The sequence below is a fragment of the Cibotium barometz genome, chromosome 11 (assembly GCF_041138505.1).
Source record: "Cibotium barometz isolate CiBa-2024 chromosome 11, ASM4113850v1, whole genome shotgun sequence".
In the NCBI taxonomy this organism is placed as follows: Eukaryota; Viridiplantae; Streptophyta; class Polypodiopsida; order Cyatheales; family Cibotiaceae; genus Cibotium; species Cibotium barometz.
This window is the reverse complement of record NC_141056.1, coordinates 25130254-25151730: the sequence shown is the minus strand read 5'-3', so window position 1 is coordinate 25151730 and position 21477 is coordinate 25130254. Positions and strand designations below refer to the sequence as shown.

The following is a 21477-nucleotide window of genomic DNA, read 5'->3' as shown; positions in this document are numbered from 1 at the left end:
CTTGGACATGGAGAGCTTGAACATGGAATTTGGGCTGGAACTTGAACATGGAACTTGGGACTTGAACATGGAACTTGGACATATAGCTTGGACATGAACATGGAACTTGGTCTTGGATTTGGATCTAAACTTTGATTTGGACTTGGATCTGAACTTGGATTTGGATATGGACTTGGATTTGGATTTGGATTTGGATCTGAACTTGAATTTGGATCTGGACTTATATCTGGACTTGGATTTATTGGATTTGGATTTGGATATTAGATTTGGTACTAGCCCGGTGAGAGATACTTGTGGGTCATTCCCATGGTGTGCTCGGCATCAAAGATCGTGTGCCTCGACATCGACCTCGACTTGGATATCATGTATCGGCATAGTTGTTTGTTTTGTATTCATTGATTGTATTGGTCTTGGCCAGCGTGCCCGTGGATTGTTCCTGAATAAATTCCTTAAAGGAAGCGGGGCGTGTTCCCATTGTGGTGTACTGTGCAGGATCCCTATTCCCTTCTCTCTCTCCCCTCTCTCTTTATTTCTTGACATCCTAGAGAGATTAGATGGAGCCACCATCTTTAGCAGGATTGACTTGAAGAGTGGTTACCATCAAGTCAGGATTGACTTGAAGAGTGGTTACCATCAAGTCAGGATTATTCCAAAGGACATTCACAAGACTGCATTCAAGACTACCTTTGGACTCTATGAGTATTTGGTGATGCCTTTTTTGTCTTACCAATGCCCACGCTACTTTCAACCGAATGATGGAAAGAATACTTCGAGCACATAGAAAGTTTGCAGCACTTTCTATTATTGTGTATTCAAAGAATGAAGATGAGTATCGAAAGCACCTGGATATAGTATTTCAAGAATTGCGGAAGCACAAGTTGTATGCGAATGGCAAGAAGAGTGAGTTATTTTTGTCAAAGATTCACTACTTGGGCGATATAGTGTCCACGGAAGGGGTCAAGATGGACCCAGAAAGGGTCAAGGCTATTATGAAATGGCCAGAGTTAACTAGTGTGCATACAATTCGAAGTTTCCTTGGCTTATGCTCTTAGTACAAGAAGTTCATCAAGTGGTTTGCCGTGGTAGCAAGTCCACTGCATGATTTGACAAAGAAGGCCGTTGGATTTCAGTGGGCCAAAGCTGAAAAAGAATCCTTTAGGCTTTGAAGCATTAAAATTCTATGCTACCAAAGAACCAATGTTGGTTATTCTAGACCTTTTTATGGTTAAACATGATGAGATTGCATTGGAGCAGTCTTGAACCAAGCAAGCCATGTTGTGGCCCATGAATGTCAAAGACAAGGAAACATATGCATTATCTCGGAGACCTTGAGCCATGCGGTTTCTATAGGTTACCATATGGATTTCATAGAGACGCCTTGACTACACTTCAAGCTTTGGAGAGCTACTTCTATTGGCCTACTATGAGAAAGGCCATTGAACTTTATGATTCAAGAATTTTTGGTTTGTCAGAAGGTCAAGTTTGATCGACAAACACCAGCCGGATTATTGCACCCATGGAATGTTCTATGGGAGAGTATTGCTATGGATTTTATCTTTGGTTTGCCAAAGTCAGGGAATGCTGGTATATGGACCTTTCAGATTACCAAGAAGATCAACCATTATGTCATCGGTTGGACCTTTCAGATCATTGGAGGATATATAATGCCTTCCATGATAGTTTATGGAAACCATGTACAAGAGGAGCCTGTATTGAAGGATCCACCAGGGATGGAAGAGCCAAAACAAATTGAGTTTCATCCTATGAGAAAAAGAGAAAAGACAATGGTCAGAAAGTTCCTCTTGGAATTCGAGAATTATTCGCTATTAATTTATAAGTGAGTGTATATACACTTTATTAAGTTTTCGACGACCAAACCTCATTTATAAATTATGACAAGCCCTGTGTTCACACACACTGATGTCCCGACGTGGGCAAAGCTCAATGTTGCCACCCAGACCTTATCCCCTTTGTTCAAAGAGAACAACCAGACATGTGTCGATCCTTTTTCTTTTTTTTTTTGGGAAAAACGATCCTTCTATTAGTTAAAACGCCATAAGGCTACAAAGCTCACCTCACAAGGAGGGATAATAAACACAGTGAACACCGGAGCTCCACCCCCGTGGCTGGCCGCTCTCTGGGGGGGGGCTACCTAGTAGTACATGCGGGAGGTGAGAAGAGCCAAACTGGAGGCCTGTAGTGCCAAGTGACATCCTCGCCCCTCACGATGAGGAAAGGGCCAGGCTACCAAGTGCGGAGGAACGCCTTGCGGCGATCTCTCATGCAATCCGAGTCGCCCTGAAGTTTCCCCTAGTGTCCTCTCAAGGTGTGAATGATGTCCACCCAGAGGGCCTGTATGACCTCCGCCGGTGGAGGCGCCTAGCGGTCTATGGCCTCCCTGCATCGGGCTCTCCATATGTGCCAAGCCGTCATGCCGCTGCGACTCCTGTGCGTGGCCGCACCGCAGGCAGGACGCTGGGTGTCTGCCAAAAGCTAGCCAAGCCCCCACAGCCAGTCCTCTATGCCCTGTAAGCCAGAGAAAAAGCGTCACCTTCCGGGGCCGGAAGCTGGCCCAAAGGCGCTACCAGAAGTCCCTAAGGAAGGCAGGGGAGAGCCCCTGTCGCCGCCAATGCTCGGCCGCCGCCGGGGTGCCCACTATCCTGTGCCTCTGGATCCGCCGCCCCAGCCTCGCTGTGTACTGAAAAAAGGGGGTGCCTGGGCTGGTAGGGGCCGAGTAGGGATCTCGCCAAAGCCACTCGCCTGGATCCCACTAAAGGCGAATAAGAGGCCTGCTGTCCCAAGCCCATAATCTCCAAGAATAGTCCTCCCCTATTGGGCGACTCTCTCTGCTGAACCGCAGACCGCTAGAAGGATCTCATGCCGACTAAAGACGCCCATCCACTGTGGAGGTGGAGGGTCCTGTACTGGAGTCCGCCACTCCCGGGGGATGGCCACTTCAATGTCCTGCCTCATCAACTCTCTGCCCCTCATCCCGCTGAGTCTCCTCTCCTGAACCTCTAGAGGCAGCTGCTGAAAACATATCCAATCGTCTAAGGACTGGGCTGGGCCGGAGCTCAACGGGCCCCACGACACATGAGATCGCGATCCAACCATATGACCACTGGGAAGTCGGATCAAGGGGTTCCAGATCAATGGCTGCCTCAAGCGCTCCTCATCGGTGCCCGGGGGAATCTGGAAGAGTGACGGTCTCAGATGCTCCCAGGCCCTCAGAAGGCTAGCTGCAAAACGCTCCTCGAAACCAAGGCCCACTCCTCTGGATCGCTGCTCTGTAAAGATCCACCTGATGCTGTGGGTCCAGGGGCCGCTAAGAGAAGGAGTGCGGCTGAGAATCCTGGAAACAAGAAACTCCTTCCACGGCTCAACGCCTGGTAGGAGGCCACGAACCACCAACTTGCCAAGCAAAGCCCGGCTCTGACAAATAGGATCAACTATGCCCAGGCCGCCTCTCTCCCTCGGCTGAGTGATCACAGCCCATGCCACCTTGGCCCTGGCGGGCCGCCCGTCGCCACCGGACCAAAGAAAGTTCCTGATGAGCCTCTGCACCTGGCCAATGCACGCCCGAGAGAAGGCCCAGCAAGAAGTGATGTACCACATGGTAGCAAGCAGAACCTGGTTGGCCACAACCATTCGGCCAGCAAGAGATAAAGAAGCAGTACTCCAATGCAGAAGCTTCTTCCGAATGCTCAGAAGAAGGGGGGCTATCTGCTGCTCCGGAGATATGTCGATGCCCACATAGCATCCCAAATAGCGCACTGTAGTGCCGGGGGGCAGCCACTGAAACCCCTCAACTGGCCTCCAAGTCGGGGGCGGCACAGAACTGACCCACAACCCACACGACTTGTGCCAGTTGATCAAAGCGCCCGAGGCTCTGCAAAACCTGTCCATGGCTGAGGCGAAGCGGCGGAGGTTCTCCTCCCCTCCCTAGAGATAGACAGCAGTGTCATCCGCAGACTCCGAGTCTAGGAGCTCCTCCGAGGTGCGGATGGGGAGCTGGAGGCCCCGCAAACCTGTATCATGTGCCGTCAAGAAAGTGCTCCTGGCCTCCGCCACAAAAAGAAAAAGAAAGGGCGCCAAGGGGCACCCCTGCCGCACCGAGCGCGAGAGCTGGAACCTCTCCGCGCACGCCCTGTATCAGCACCTGGCTATGAGCCGATGTGTAGAGTGTAGAGACCCCACGGATCCACTGAGGGGGGAAGCCCATCCTCTCCATAGTGCCTTCCAAGAAGGCCCAGTCCACCCGATCATATGCCTTCTCGAAGTCGAGTAGGAGCACTGCCAGATCCTCCTGCCGAAATCTAGCTAAAGCCGTAGCCTCCCAGAAAGAGAAGATGTTATCCAGTATGCTCCTATCCTGGATGAAGCCAGTCTGCATGGAGTGGATGATGTCCGGAAGGTGAGGCTGAAGCCGCCTGCTGATCGCCTTAGCTAGGACCTTGTAGGCCGTGCCTAGCAAGGTGATCGGTCTCCACTGTCTAATCTCCAGTCTGTCTCCTCCCTCTTTGGGGATCAAGTGGATCAACCCCTCTACCATGCTGTCCGGCATGTCTCCCGACTCCATGATCTCCTGGAATGCCAATCTGAAACCCCTATGCAAGAGACCCCAGTACCTCTGGAAGAAAGCCACTGAGAGACCGTCCTCTCCTGGGCATTTGCCCCAAGGAAGTGCCTGAAGAGCCTCCTCCAGTTCCGTATCCGAGAAGGGGGAGAGAAGGGAGTGCTGCAAATGGGCCGGCACAACCGGTCTCGTGAAGCTCCAGACTGCCTCCCGAGCCTCTCTCACCCTGTCATCTGCTGGCTCAGCAGCAGATCCCTGTAAAAACCTGTGGCGATCGCCCGAACCCTGGGGGGATCCACCACTACCTGGCCATCAGCCTGCCGAAGACGCCTGAGACCCTCTCGTCTGTAGCGAGGCCCTGTCGCCTCAAAGAAATCTCGAGTCACTCTGAGCCTGTGTCCAAAAAGAAGCCCAAGCATGGAATCGGAACTCCACCCTCCTCTCCTCGATGGATCTGATCTCTGTGCGAGCTGACTCCATCTGCTCTGAAATCCAAGGGCTCGTAGGATCCCTCTCCTGAAGTCTCTGAAGGGAAGCTAGACTCCTCCTCATTCTCCTCTCCTGCTCTCTGAAATCCTCCAGACGGTCCAGGGCAGCCTGTCTAAGCATCCTACTGATCTCCTGCAAACCCCTATCAAGATCGCTGGCTGCCGATCCTCTTTTGAACTGAAGCTCCTGCCAGACCTACTCAACTCTGGTCGCAATCTCGGGCTCCTCTATGAGACAATCTGGAATCCGGACGCTCTGGCCTCGTTCTCCTCTCGTAGGGTCCTCGATCTGGAGAAGCACTGGAAAGTGGTCTGAAAACGAGGAGCCTGCAAGTATACCCACAGAGCCACCTCTATCGCAAGCCCACTCATCAATGTAAAACCTGTCGATGCGAGAAAGGTTAACTCCTGTGGCCCGTCTATCCGAGCGCGAGAAAGATAAACTCCCCTGCAACCTGCCAAACTCCGAGAGAGTCCACGGATCTTGGCCTCTCACCTGCAGCACTAGTTCCTCCCAGGCAGCGAGCTCCGGCCCATGAATGGTCTCCTGGCTGCCCCCCATCCTGTCCGCTGCATCCTCCAGCATGTTGCAATCCCCCCCCTAGGCACCAATGGTCTGCCATGGGGAGGGACTGCCTAATGGTGCTCCAGAACTTAGCTCTCCCGGTCGCCCATTAGGGGCGTAGAAGTTGAGGAAGCCAATGCGGTCTTCCCCAACCCGAAGGATGATCCACTGCGCTCGACCCTGGACCAGAGTGCCAGAATCCACAACCTCGGATAGAAGCTGCTCGCTGACTGAGATGCATACTCCACCCTGGTTCCCCTGGGAGCCATATGCCGGTGACCAAAAAGTGTGACTCCTGCCCGGCAAGATCTTCCCATAGGTGCGGGTACGCCCGGCAGAAAGGTGGTGCTCCTGGATGAAAAGGATATCTATGGGTCCTCCAACGAGAGCCCTTTGGATCTCCTGGCAAAGTCTGCCCCGACCAACGTAGCAGCGAGGTCCACCAAGACCCTGGATGTTCCATGAGAGGATCCTCATGGATGAGCTATGGCAAGTGAAGCAGCCGCCACTGGCTCACCCCTCTCAGCCGGCCCGGATGAGCTGCCCTCCACTGTGTGAGTCTTGGGCGCCGGCTTGGAGGGAGAATAGTCACTGTCTGTCCGGGTGCGGAGTCTCTCCAAAAAGAGGGTGACATGTCTCTGTGTCCAGCCCCACTCCACCTTCGCCCTGTCCAGAGCATAGGCGTGAGACCAATCCTCTGCATATATGTATCTAAAGGTAGGCTGCATCCTCGGGGCGGCGTGGAGGAGAATCAGTAGCACCGCCTCAACTGAGGTGTGGACCGGATCCGCCCGCCAATCTCCTATACCAAACAAGCTCATGCGGGCTGAGTGTAATCGGGTCTGCAATAGGTCCGTGAGCCCCAAGTCACTGAGGTGGTGAGAAAACTCCAGTATCTGATCACGTAAAACTTCCTCTACAGAGTTGCAATCCCATGCTGTGCCTGGGGCAACACTGAGAGGAAAGGAGAAGGCCACCATGCTGCTCACCACTGAAGGAGAACGAGAGGGATGGCACACCACGCAAACTCGCAAGGGCGCGACCAGTGTCTCGAACGGGCCAGCATCCAGCTGGAGACACCTGAAAAAACCGTAATCCACTGGGAGCCCCATCACTCGCGGGGGCCCCCCAGGGGAGGCTGGTGGAGAGAACTATGTGGCGGGCGAAGCTAGGATCGCCATCTCCACCGGCCCGGAGTGGCGGTGGAACAGCCGCTGAACTGAACTCTGGCCTACCCAGCTGCACTGCCCCGGGGCAGTGGGTGGTCTGGAGGAGTATCCTGGAGAGGCCGAGGGAGGGATGGTGGCTCGCGGAGAGGAGGGGGGAGAGCGAGGAGAGGATGGAGAGGCATCTGCCAGAGGAGAGGTGTCAGGGGGGGCCGCCGGGGGAGGCGGGAGGGGGGGGGGCTGGGGGGGGAGAGGAGGGGGTGGAAGGAGTGCTCTCCGAGCGAGGGGAAGAGGGGCCGGGGGTCGCAGAGTGCAGCCCGGGATCCTCAGGAATCTGCTCCATGGAGGGGGCGGGGCCCCCCGCGGGGGGAGGGGGGGGGGCGGGGTCTCCGCGTGGGGGGCTCCACCGGCGGCCTCAACGGGCACTGAGACTGAATCCTCGTCCATCGGGGTGGGACCTGCTGGCCGCCTATCCCTGACTCGAGCATAAGTGCGGGTAGGTGCCTGGACGCCAGTCGGAGTCGCCTGTCCGCCAGCCTGTCCGTCAGCCTGTGCTACCTGCTGGTGTCTGCGACGGTCCCTACGGGCCGGGCGTTTCCGTCGGCGAACCTCCTGCCATCCACCAGCCTCCTGGGTCTGTGCAGCATCCTCCGCCGGAGCCTGCTCGTCAGATGATGGCGCCTGCTGAGACGAGCCAGGGATGTCCGGTCTCTGAGGTGGATGGCCACCCCTCGAGCCTCCTGAAGGGGGTCCAGAGGCAGCAGAGCGTGAAGGATGAACCCCCTTGCGGGGACAGGCGCGTGCGAGGTGGCCCATCTCCCGACAGATGTAACACTGGCCGAGGAGGCCCGAATACTCCACGCGCTGTATCAAATGTCCTCCAGAAAGACAAGGGAGGAGGATCGTCTTCGGGAGGGACTCCGGTGACGGAACCACAACGCGAATGGCCGGGAGTCCTGCTACCCGAGCTATCACTGAAGCCGCTGTCTGAGGCGTCTCCACCACCTGCCCGAACGCCTTGCCAATGGATGACAAGAGGGGCAAGTACTCCCTGCGGAGTCCAGGAAAGCAGATAATGATGGGGAAACCTGTCGCGCCTGCTAGCGGGTCAGAAGCGGGTTCAAAACCGTGAGTCCATCGCGCCAGGAACGCCTGGGATGAGCGGAGGGCAATGGGGCTCCGAGCCAGCACCGTCTGAGCTGCCTGGGGGGACTCGAAATCCACCTGGTAGTAGCCACGTCCCAAAAAATCGATGCTGACGATCTTGGCAGGCACACCAACGAGGCTGCCTTGCAGAAGGTCGCGAAGCTCTCTCCGCATCGGACGGCTACCCACTATCTTGCAGACCAAGGAGGAGGCCTCAAGAGCGGATACTGTGGAGACAAACAACTGATGATCTGCATCTGTGAACTCCAGACGGAGACCGAAATCGGCAGGGGTAGTCGGAGCGGCTTCGATGGAGTCCTCCAGAGGGGAAAGGCCAGAAACCGGGGTCACCAACGGGAGGGACACAGCCCTACGAGGAAACGGAGAGGTGGAAGGAGAGAGGATAGCGGGGGCGCAGCGGGGGGGGGGGGGGGGGGGGAGGGAGGGGGGCGCTGAGGCGGGGGAGCTAGCGGTGGGAGGAGGGGCGAGACGGAGGCGGAGGTGAGGGAGAAGGCGGGGGGAAGAGCCGCGAAGCGGAGGAAAAGGCGAGGGGGGGGGGGGGAGATGGCGGGGAAGGAGGCGGGGGAGGATAAGGCGGGGGGGAGAGAGGGCGGGGGAGGAAACGAGGAAGGAGGCGGGGGAGAAAGGCGGAGGGGAAGGCGGGGGACAGGCGGGGGGGGGGAGAGGGGGGCGCGTGACGGCGAGAAGCAGCAAGAAGGTAGACGGGGGGGTGAGAGGCGGAGCTCGCAGGAGCAGATCGCACTTGTCTGATGCACTAACTGAATCTGCAGCGACATGTGTCGATCCTAGCTTGGACCCCAACTTACTTTCCCTCTCTGCCTGACACCTAGGGTGGACATCTCATCATCTCTCTCTTCTTCCTCTCTCTAGAAGTTGCTGCCTCCCTTCATGAGGCCTTATGGCTGTATTTTCTTCTTAACTAACTTAATAACTGTGGAGATGAATTTAGATGAATGCAAATGCAACTATATTATATATATACCGTGATGAATTTAGATGAGTTGGCAAAACTTGAGTAATAAAAGCAAACTTGTTTGAACAAATACGAGAGAATCTGAATAACTAAGAAGAGACAACACCATACTTAGTTATTTTAGAAATGTTAGAAGTGAAGTGAGGCATTCTTATAATATTTAAGTCAGAATACTCGGGTTGTAAACATTTATCATATATATCTACATTTAAACCAACACAAGATTTAGAAATCTTAAGGTCTAAAAAAGAACAATGGTCATTATTTGCAGTGCGTTAAGTTCACAAAACTCTTTGGGATAAATTCCTCCACCTAGAGAGGTAGGGTTTAAATACATAAAGTTTTGGAAATCAAGAATATTGGGAACAAAAAGATCATCAACAAAACGTCTCACTAGACAAAGATTGTGGAGAAAAACAGGACACCTATCAACAGAAACTAGGCCTTCCATAAATTCAAATTCATATGTAAAAAGATAAAAGTTGGCAAGATAAATGGCACAGCTAGTACCCATAGGAATACCAATGGTTTGTTTAAATAAGGAATCGCCTAAGGTTATATAGAGGTTATCTAGGAGAAAATCTAACCAAGACATAATATCATCTTGGTTTGTTTAAATAAGGAATCGCCTAAGGTTATATAGAGGTTATCTAGGAGAAAATCTAAACAAGACATATATCATCTTGGTCTACAATCTTAGTGTATCTTTTTTTATTCTTGGCTATGTCTTGGTTTTTGTTTTTCAACCAAAAAAATCAAATTGAAGACCTGATTTTTCTATCAACAAAGCTTTGGATCTATTGTGCTCTAGTTTGTAATGAAAGACTTGATGATGTAAATGATAACAATTGAGATGAGATCTGTGAACAGATCTATGATGCTGATGCTGATGCTGATGTTGACTTCATGCTAAATGACAACTTCAACTGCTGAACTTTTGACCTGATCAACTTCTGATCTGATCAACGAACTTGATGGTTTGCTGATTATGATTACTTGTGCTTATATACTTGTAGAGGATGCGTAGACCGCTGTCGGCCAGCTCTTCGACAAGGTACCATGCTAAACGCCTTAATAAATGCTGCGATTAAAATCCCTGGCTAGTCCACACCTGTTGTCACCTCCCTTATGCCTGGCTGACTGGCTGCCTAAGTCCCCTGCTGGCAGCGACTGCTGGTTGGGCTGCCGAATGGGCACTTATGCTCCTCCTGAATGCTTGTGATGATGACGATGAAGCTGATAATGTTGACGATGAAGATGGTATCAGAATGCACAGCGGAAATGAAGACAACTGCTGTAGAGAGCAATACACAGATGAAAGAGAGAGAGAGAGAGAAGCTGTGTAACTCTACTATATACACCACATAAAATCCCGAATGGGCACTTATGCTCCTCCTGAATCCTTGTGATGATGACGATGAAGCTGATAATGTTGACGATGAAGATGGTATCAGAATGCACAGCGGAAATGAAGACAACTGCTGTAGAGAGCAATACACAGATGAAAGAGAGAGAGAGAGAGAGAAGCTGTGTAACTCTACTATATACACCACATAAAATCCCGAAAATGTGCAGAATGGAGTGTGGGGGCAAGGGGCCATTTTATATGGCCCCTGGCTGCTGGTCGGCCAGCCCATAAACAGGCCGACAGCAGCCTCACTGCTCACGACCAGCAACAACATCAGTTGGTCAGTATAACTCCAGTCGGTCAGTACTGAGGAAGTGGTCGGGTAGCACCAAAGCAGACGGGCAGCTCTTGAAGGCAGCCGACAGCCCGTACACCTCCAAAAAAATAGGAAAAATATACGGAAAGTGAGGGAAAATGGGAAGACACTAAAACAGACGGGCACACCCACAACAACAGAGGCCGTGACAGTGTGTACAAACAGGAGATGACTGCTAACACCCTCTCTCAGCTCCCGGATGCAGAACCAACCCCAGTGAGCTGGAGTGCCACCGGAGCATAGCCTGAGGTAGAGACTTCGTGAAGAGATCCGCTGCATCATCCTCCGTCGAACAATAAAGAAGCAAGATGTCACCAGCCAAGATCTTCTCACGAACAAAGTGATATTGTATCTCTATGTGCTTGGTCTAGGCATGGAAGACCGGGTTCCGAGCAATAGAGATACAGCTCTAGTTATCGCTAGATGACCGTGGGCTCCTTCTGTGGAAACCCAATCTCACCAAGCAACCCCCGCAGCCACACAACCTCACAAGCAGCACCACAAGCAGCCCGGTACTCTGCTTGTGTAGACGACAAGGCAATAGTTGGCTGCCTCTTGTTGCTCCATGAAACAACTCCTAAGCCGAGGGTAAAACTGTAGCCTGATGTAGATCTCCTCGTGTCTGGATCTCCTCCCCAATCTAAATCACTCCAACCTTGGAGTTGAACTCGGTCCTTCGTTTCACCTCCAGTGGCGTAGAAGAGTCCAAGATCCTGTTGGTCATGTCCACTCCCGGCTAGTTCAGGTGTGAACCCAGCTTACTCACAGGCACTTTTTCCCTATGACTAGACACAGGTTTTTTCCCTAACGGGCGGGCACCCAAGTATGGACGGGCGGGCGTCCAAGTGTGGACGCCCGATGACCGGCCAAGAGCCTATAAAAGGGTGGCCAAGGTTAGTCGTTAGTCATATAGAGTCTCACCTAACTTGTGAGAGCTCTATGGTCTGGAGCCTGGATCTAGTACAGACGTGCACCTGCTTTATGCAGTCAAGGCCGGCAGCAGTCTCAAGGCCCACAAGGGTAGCTTCGTGGCAGTATGGGACATCGCTAGGTAGAGATTGGTCAGTTTCATCGGGCATCCACACTTGGGCGCCCGCCTGTCCATACTTGGGTGCCCGCCCGTTAGTCTATCCCTAACTCAGCTCGTCAATCAGCCTACCTAGCTCCAAGCTTCCCCAAACCTCGAAGCTAGTCTTGCGTGCGTGTAGCACACGGTAGATATACACTGTGCACATGACAGCCCCCCTCAATGACGTAGTTGAATAATTACTCTCTCTACCACCTTGGCCCTGGAGGGCCTTTCGTCACTGCTGGCCCATAAGAAGTTTCAAATCAATCACTGAATCTGGCCAATTATGCTCGAGAGAAGGCCCAGCACGAAGTGACGTACCACATGGTGGCAAGAAGAACCTGGTTCGCTACTACCACTCTATCTGCTAGGGAGAGTCTCGCAGAACTCTGGTGTAAAAGCTTCTTCCGAATACTCAGAAGAAGAGGGGCGAGCCGCTGCTCCGAAGAGATATCAATGCCCACGTGGCATCCAAGGTAGCAAACTGGAGTGCCTCTCGGGATCCATTGGAAAGACTCTTGAATGAATAGTTATGTCCTTCAGACGTAGAGATGTGTCTTTTAATCAATAGATGTGTCCCTTTGAAGAGATGTGTCCTTTGGTGATGACCCATGTGACAGGGTGTGACCCTTCATTGGCGTCCTTTCAATGACCAAGAGTAATTAAGGTAGAGAGATTAAGTCATAATCGTGACACATGGCACTCCACAGTAGAATGGTGTGGTTGAACGCAAAAACAGGACTCTTCAAGAGATGGCTTGTACCATGCTTTCTTCTTCTGATCTTTGTCTCTCTTTATAGGGAGAAGCTATGACCAATGCTGTCTACACCATCAACCGTTTTCCCACAAAGGCGGTTGCTGATATGACACCGCAGGAGGCTTTTACACGACAGAAACCTTGAGTTTCACATTTTAGGGTTTTGGATTGTGATGCCTATGCTAATATCCTTGATTCTGCCAGGTCCAAATTTGATCCTAGATCCAAGTTTCACATCTTAGGGTTTTCGATTGTGAAGCCTATGCTCATAACCCCTGATTCTACCAGGTCCAAATTTGATCCCAGATCCAAGAAGTGCAAATTCCTTGGTTATAGCTCTCAATCCAAAGCTTACAGATTATCGAATTTGGAGAAGAAGTCCTTAGTGATTTCCCGCGATGTTCACTTTGTTGAACCCTCGTCCGATGATTCCTGGTCTCACCCCGAGCTTTACCATAGAGGTTTCTCATCCTCTTGCTTCTTCCTCTTCTTCCCCGGCACCCCCACCCCCCTCAGCTTCTCCACCCCTAGCTTTTTTGCCCTCATCTTCTCCTACTCCTCTTGCTTCTGTGCGATAGAGGATTGTCCCCAGGATTCCGCGATGGTGCGAAGCCAGAGTTCGTGACTCATCTCTCAAATGTTGATCTTCATCAGCTTGTTGACTCCTTAGCAACACCTTTGACATGGGAACAAAGGTTACAGTAGCTTCGTTATTTCTGTAACCTCGCCTTGATCAGTAAAGTGGTGCAGTCACATAAGCCTGCTACAGGCTTAGGACTGTGGATCAATACAACAAGGCTTCCGCTCATGAAACAGTCGTTGCTAAACATAGGATTAGTGTTAATCTTTGTTGCTTAGCGTTAATCATGAACGCGCTTCCGCAATGCATGATACATCGGTATCAGAGCTTAGGTCATCCTAGGACAGCCCTTAGCTTGCGTTTTGTGCACGTTGAATTAGGGTTTGCAAGCCAAAATTAGGGTTTTGTATTTCGGATGAGTTCAACCCTAGCAACAATGTTTTCAGCCCTAGATTCAGTGTGGAAAGTGGAAAAACTAAATTAGGGTTTTTGTTTAGGTTTCAGTCCATTTTTGCATGTAGCATAGGTTGCATGTAGGGTAGAATCTACCCAAGACTTAGCCTAGGTCTAACCTAGGTAGGAAAAGGCTTCTTTTTGCTACTCCCTCCACTAAAACCTCTCCTCCATGGAGAGTAATGATGCTTGGAAAGAAGAGTTACAGCCTGAGTATGAGCCTATGCAGAGTCGTTGGAGACGAGAAGATGAAGAATGATACACAAGGGAACAATAATGCCAAGACTAGTATGAACAAATCATGGCCAAGTATAGGCAACAACTCATTGAAGAGGACCGTTGGCAACGCAAGAAAGAAGCACATAAAGTAAAGCTTCACGAAGAGGCGCGTCAAAGCCAGCTTCTGTGTATGAGCAAAGTTGGGCAAACATGGGCATAGTTCATGGCAGCATCAACAAAGGCCAAGGAGGAATCACCTTGGGTTGTGAAGCAGCCCAAAACTGAGAGCATTGATGCAACAAAAAGAGAGCTTCTAAGACGAGTTCTCAAGAGACTTGATCATAGAAAGAGGTGTTTCCAAGGAGGTGCCATTAACCGGGATGCACGTGCCAGAGCCGAAACCAGAACCATAGCCAAAGCTAGAGTCAAAGCTAGAGCCATAAGTCAAATAAGAACCACAACCATAGATCAAGCACATGGATCTTTCCAAATCCTATTTGGAGGAGGATGAGATCAATCCGATAGTTTCCAAGGAGGTGGATCTCTCCAAATCCTCTTTGAAGGAGGATGAGATTGTCCTGGCAATTTCAGAGGAGCTTCCAGAAAATCTCTCCGAAACTTGTGAGGAGGAGGAAGAGGCTACATGTAATTCAAAAGACCCAAAGACCCAGCCAGAGAACTTGAAGACCAAGTCAGAGAGCTTGGGGATTGAGCCGATGGATATGAAGTGCCATCTTCAATTGGACCGGAAGAGAATCGGAGCAAAGGTGTATGGATTACCCCAGTGGTGCAAGCTTAGCAGGAGGGGATGTCATGTGCATCCGTTAATCCCGATGCTCGTAGACATGTATATTCTCATTAGCAAATATATGGGTAGATTTAGGGGCGGATTTAGAGCAGATTTTGCTGACCTACAAGCCCTCGGAAGTGTCCAAGACATAGCCCAATGGTTGGGACACCTTTTAGGCATAGTTTAGACAAAATATGACTTTTTAGACAATGTTGTGTGGGAAAAATAGGCAAAACCGACTTGATTACGAATTCATACCTTTTCCCTATAAATAGTATCATTAGGCATTCATTAGAATCATCACTCAAAGATCAAGAGGATCCATTTGTCAAAGTCTGCAAGTGAGCAAGGGCACAGTGGTGGATCAGCAGGAGCTTCTCTTGTCCGATTGCAAGTAGAGGGCTGTAGGGATCTTTGGTATGCATCATGAAGCTGTGAATCGGCAAGATCATTTGCATGAAGCTGTGAATCGGCAAGATCATTGTATATATAGCATGTTTTGGCAATATACAGTAGATTAGCTCTATCTCTCCTTCTCTTTTGTGTCTTTGCTAAACATAGGATTAGCGTTAATCTTCTTTGGTTAGCGTTAATCATGAACACGCTTCTACGACGCATGTTACAATATATATATATATATATATATATATGTATGTATGTATGTATGTATGTATGTATGTATGTATGTATGTATGTAGATACACACACATATATGTGTGTGTATCTACATACATACATACGTATGTATTGTTCGCAGTCATCTTCTGTTTGTACAGTATGTCAAGGCCTCTGTTGTGGGTGTGCCCACCCGTATTTGGTATCTTCCCATTTTTCCCCTCTGTATTTTTTTCCCATTTTTTTGGAGTTGTGTGTGGGCTGTCAGCTGCCCCCAGATGCCTGGCCGACTATGTCTATGCTACCCAGTTGAATTGGTGCTGGCCGACTACCCTTCTGTTGGCCGACTATGCATTTGCTAATCATGGGCTGCTGTGTCAACCGACTCTGGGTTGGCTGACCAACAGCCAGGGGCCATATAAAATGGCCCCTTGCCCCCACACTCATGTATTGTGTATTTCTAGGATTTATTGCTGTATATAGTAGAGTTACATAAGCTTCTCTCTCTCTCTTTCATCTGTGTATTGCTCTCTACAGCAGTTGTCTTCTTTTCCGCTGTGCATTCTAACATGGTATTAGAGCCCAGGTGGCTTGAAGCTTGGAGACAGTGGGACGTCGAGGGTTTGCTGATTGAGGTGCTGATTGGAGACTGTTTGGGCTATACGGGACTTGGAGATCGGGTAGAAGGCGGCCATCATCGTTGGACAGCCACCTTGCATTTGCAACCGCCTCCTCTTCTTTTCTTCCACCCACCCTCCCTTCACAAGACCTTGTGAACCCTTGAGATGGCAGATTTGCTTGAGACGGCTGAGAAGCACGTGAAGATCAAGACACTCCCCACGTTCCCGGTGGACCGACAGTTGGACAGGAACAACTACGACATATGGAAGGTAATGATGAAATTTGTTTTGGAGTCCTATGACTTGGCTGATTTCATTGTTGTTGGGGTTCCACGACCGGAGTTGGAAGATGGGGAGTTACCCTCTATTCGGAGGAACGAGAGGCACATGCACATTTATGGGATCATGTTAATGCCCGAGTCCGTTCTTTCATCTTCCTCAATTGCACACCACAGGTGATCAATCACATAAAGCATATGACGCTGGCCAGAGGGATTTGGCAACATTTGGCTTCTCTCTACAATAGGGTATCACCCATGAAGAGCATCTCCTTGGAAGTTCAGATGCGGGTGATGAATCCTGCAAAGAAGTCAATGATACGAGAGCACATCAACAAGTTGCAAGCTCTTCAACAGGAGGTTCTCCAAGCAGGAAAAGAGATAACGTCAGAGGATATGGCCATCACGTTGTTGTCCCATTCGCCCTCTTAGTACTCAGCATTTTACTCCTCTTTTGCGGCAAGCTCAGCACCATCACATGGGAGGAGCTTGTGCCGCTGGTCTTGGACCAGGAAGAGCGATTTACGAACCCTCCATAGAGCGGAGGTTCTGAGGCCTTGACTAGCCACCAACGGTCGAAAGGCCGTAACAACAACAACAAGGGTAAAGGGAAGTCTTCATCGGAGAAGTCTTCTGAGAAGAAGCTCGATTCAGACTGTGAGAAACTGAAGGCCGAGAGGACCTGTAATGATTGTGGCGAGAAAGGCCACTATTGGAGGAAGTGTCCCAAGTGGACTAGGAAGAGTGCTGATTCTTTAGCTTCAACTCCAAAGACTCAATCTTTGTGCACTTGGAGATGTTGGACACCGATGCTTTATCTTCTTCGACCGAGGAGGCAGTTGGCTTCATCGTCAAGGATACTCGGGAATGGATTCTTGATAGTGGTGCTTCTAGGCACATGACTGCTTCCCGTGACTTCTTTCAAGATCTGAAACGGCAGTCAGGTCACATTTTCATTGGCGACAATTCCATCATACCGATTCACAGTGAGGGCCGGATGGAGATCATTCCCAATGGCAAAGAGGGGAAGCATTCCTCTCGTGTTCTTTATGTCCTCGCACTTGGTTTTCATTTGTTGTCAGTGCATGAGGTTTGCAAGACTGGCTTCTGGGTGGAGTTTGAGGAGAATTCTGTTGCTCTACGGGACCGAAAGACTGGCCAGGTTGTTTGGGAAGGCGGTGTGAAGAATGGTATATACAAACTCTCAGATTGGTAACTTGTGGCACTTTTGGTTTGGCCACTTGAATGTGGATGCATTGCGGCGAGCTTTCCAGGACCAGACGGCGGGACCAGACGGTGGTTGGCTTGCCAGTTGTGGCAGCAGGTGGGATCGCTGTAGTTCTTGCATTCGTGGTAAGCAACACAGGGAATCTTTTCCGAAGCACGCTTCCAGGCGGGCTTCGAAACCTTTGGAGTTGGTGCACACTGACTTGTGTGGACCTATGCAGACGCCATCCTTGGGAGGTTCTTTGTATTTCATGCTACTTGTTGATGATTGTAGTAGATTCACTTGGGTTTGTCTTCTTTCACAGAAGGACCACGCTTTTGCTCGGTTCAAGGAGTGGCATGTGATGGTGGAGAAAGAGTCTGGCTTGTAGATAAAGACTCTTAGGGCTGACAAAGGAGGAGAGTTCTCTTCCAATGCATTCGTGCGGAACATGGCATCAAGCGGGAGCTGGCCAATACAAGTTTGCCTTCAAAGAATGGAGTAGTTGAGTGTAAGAACAGGATTGTGGTGGAGATGGCGAGGACGATGCTCGAGCATCGTGATCTTCGTCGTCCACTTTGGGGAGAGGCTGTGGCTACGGTTGTCCATATCCTCAACCGTTGTTCGACGACTTCAGTACTGAACATGACTCCCTTTGAGGCGTATTTTGGCAGGAACCAAGATGTCTCCCATTTTTGTGTGTTTTGGGAGTGATGCATATGTTCACATTCCAAAGAAGCAGAGGGAGAAGGTCGACTCAAAGTCCCAAAAGCTTGTCTTTGTGGGATATAACTCTCTTTCCAAGGGAAACAAATTGTATGATCCAGAGAGGAACGAGGTCGTCGTCAGCAGGGATGTGGTTTTTGATGAGCATGTTGTGGTTTCCTCTGTTGATGAGCCGCCACTTCTTGGAGACCCAGATGATTCTGATGATGATTTCCAATTGATTGTTCCAACTGGACAGCCTCAATCAGTTGAGGAGGTTGAGCCCGTAGCTGGAAATGAGCCCCTGCAGACAGCAGTAGGAGGCTCCGCGTTCTGTTTAAGCACCCAGTTGATTGGTCGACACCCTTCGGGATTCAGCAGTTACGGAGCTTCCCTCCGAATGGACCACAAAGGAAGGACCTCGAAGATCGCATAGAGTTCGTGACAACAGTCATTCAGTGGAGCTTTTACAGGTAAACTATGCTTTGATGTCTCGTATCATGCGGGACAAAGAGCCCACTTCTGTCAAGGAAGCCCTTGCACATGATACTTGGAGGAAAGCCATGCAGGTGGGGTCTTTAAGACCAAGTGTACGTCAGATGGATCGGTGGACAAACACAAAGCCAGACTTGTGGCTAAGGGTTATGCTCAGCGGCCTGGCATCGACTATGAGGATACTTTTGCACCGACCAAGGTTGTTAGAGGTGTTTGGTACGAGGCGGGTATGGTACGCGCCTCGAAAGACTCGTATTTTTTAGAGACGTTAGAGGCGTGTTAAAGGTGTGTTAGAGACGTCTGTTATATATATATATATATATATAGTGATAGATAGATATAATATATATAGTGAAAGTTGAGAGAGAGAGAGAGAGAAAGAAAGAAGAAAGAAAGAAAGATATATTAACGTCTACGAGAAGCCAAAGTTGACCTATGAGACAAAAAATAATGCCGAGTGGATATGAAGCCATGATGCAAGGTCTTTGCAAGCTTCAAGAGTTCTACTGTGACGGCTGAGTTTCTAGCCTTATTGTAATCAAAGCTCTCTTATAATCAATTAAAGAAATACCGCAAGGGATGCCACTGCGTTTTGGGACCAATCGGTGTCTGTTTGCAGGAGCACTCTAGCCCCCCCTGTTTGTTTTCCTTTTCTTGGTCCTCAAAGGTATTGAAGTGTTTTGTGTGCGAGTTTGTCTATGCACCGACCTTTGGTTTCGTCTGAAGACCGAGGCTGGTTTACACATGGTCCCGTGGCTATCCAATGCCTATTCCCACTGTGTACCGAATTCCTCGGAATCCGCATAAATGTGCTGCATGTCGTCTAGTCCTATACCAACAAGGTCGAGTCTAGTGGTCTAAATCAAAGTCACTTGTCTCTTCCTGCTCAAAGCATCGACCACTGGATTGGCCTTTCTTAGAAAATACTCAATCATACCACCAAATTGCTGGAATATCTAGCTCCAACGAGATTTGTAGCAGTGTTGTCGCATGGCGCACCTGGAGCGCTCGATGCAACGAAGCCATCTAAGGCACCCACACTCCGCCTGTGGAGTCCATCACGAACATCTAGCTCAACATCATTCATACCCCCCATGGCCAGTGGGGGAAGCTTCACGGTGGTTCCGACCAAGAAGCAAGGGCCTGAGAACCTCAGCGCTCTGATACCGTAAGAGAAAAGGTTGAAGGTAGCAAGCAGAAGCAGAGGAGAGACTCGGAGTAGCCAACAATGATCCAACACTCGAGCAAAATGATGAATGACAAGTATTACTACTTCCATCAATCATTGCATCAATCTTTATATGACTGTGTTTAGCTATAGCAACTAGACAAGATGCATATGGACTTGTTTTTCAACTGCTTTTAGCTGTACATTGTATAAGAAGTGCCCTCATCTTGAGGGCTTTCTCTTTAGATAGTAAAGAAATAGAAAGCATGGTTTTACAAATTGTATATACATTATTAGATCCGCACGCTTGTTGAGGGCCATTAAGGGCTCTTTTGGTTCGCTCGGAGCTGGAGTGGAGAAAGACAAAGAATGGCGGGAACAGGGGCCTAAACAACCACCCCCCCCCCCCCAAAACCACCCCAAAAAAAAGGTTACTCGTCAACCTGAGGGCTAGTGATTCATGGGGAAAAATTGGGGGAAACTTCCCTTTTTCACAATAAGGAGCTTGCCACATGGCCCCATGGCTGGGCTGCACCTAACCAGGGCTGCTTTCTGACTGCCTAGGGCTGCCCAAACACCTCGAAGCATGGCCCATTCTGCTTCACACTGATTTTAAGTTGATGTTGCCCTAAGACTTCCATCTCTATTGCTCTTTTCTTCCTGGTCTGTTCAATTTTCATAAGCCAATGACTCTAGGCACGCATTATCAAGTCGTGGTCATGCCTCCCATTCTCTGTAAAACCCTAGCCTCACCATCATTTCGCAACCTTTTCCCTTTATCAAGTAGGGCTCACAATGGTCTTACTCTCACTTAAACTACCGTGATAACAACACATGCATAAGAGGCCTGATGCATCTGACAATACCAGACATACTATTATTACAATTTCTCCACTTGCATGTCTAGAAAGCAGTAACATGAATATAAACATTGAACATGTCTAAAGCTAGGAGTAGGAACTCATCTTCATACGAGGCTTAAGCTGACCCCTGAAATATGGGAATAGAACTTGCACAAACTTCAAGTTTTCTGCATGGAGGTTCTGGTCTAGTAAACCCTTTGTGTCTTTTGTAGACATAAATATATCCTTTTCCCCTTCTCTCTCTCTCTCTCTCTCTCTCTCTCTCTCTCTCTCTCTCTCACACACACACACACGTACCACATTTATACATCCATGCATACAGAAATCCCCGTATTTAATTTGAGAAATACAACAGAACTTGCCTCCAGCAGTCGAATCTCCTCTTGGAGACGCTTTATTTCGGCACGCTTGCGGTGTTTCCCATGGGCATCAGGGGGTGCGCGGGGGCTTGGAACAGCGATGGCTGAAGAAGAAGAAGCCCCGTGGTGAGGTTGAGAAACCTGGTAGTGCGTCATTTTTTCACTCAAATTTGGCACTGCCCAAGTGTACTATACTCCCTCAGACCTCACTGTGCGTTGATCACAGTAGAGTAGGCATAGCATACCTCCCTTCCCCTCTCTCTCTCTCTCTCTCTTCCTAGGAAAGGTTAGCAAGTAGACGTGATTTTGTGGACCTAATAGCGTTGATGAATGGATGCCAGGCTGGAGTGCATCGGCGTATATACAGTTTCAGTTTTCAGTTTCATAAACTTAAGCGTCTCACTAAGGTTTTTAGACCCCTTGTTTTTTTCATGCTTTCTTATGCGACTCTTTTTTTTTTAATCTTTGTGCTCGTGTGTGCGCTTTTTCATACCGCTGTCAACAGTCAGCAGGTTTTGAACCCAACACCTCATACATGGGACTTCAACACCTTATCGCTAGGCTGCGTCTCCATTGGCTTTAGGCAACTCTTTTAGCATCAAATCTATGAAATTTGATTGTTTTGGCAACCTCGTGGTAT

The 21477-nt window shown here is 49.8% G+C and overlaps 1 protein-coding gene across 2 annotated transcripts in view; it reads right to left on the bottom strand.

The window, feature by feature from the left end:
• LOC147633950 (guanine nucleotide-binding protein subunit gamma 2-like) overlaps positions 1-21170 on the bottom strand; it is a 34088-nt gene extending 12918 nt beyond the window's left edge. The window contains exon 1 of one of the 2 annotated variants that reach the window (XM_086805026.1): positions 20841-21170. In XM_086805026.1, coding sequence (XP_086661152.1) covers positions 20841-20993 — 153 coding nt within the window. In that variant the 5' untranslated portion in view covers positions 20994-21170. The remainder of the gene's footprint in view (positions 1-20840) is intronic. The other variant, XM_086805025.1, reaches the window with a different exon arrangement.
• Between the last annotated feature and the right edge of the window lie 307 nt (positions 21171-21477).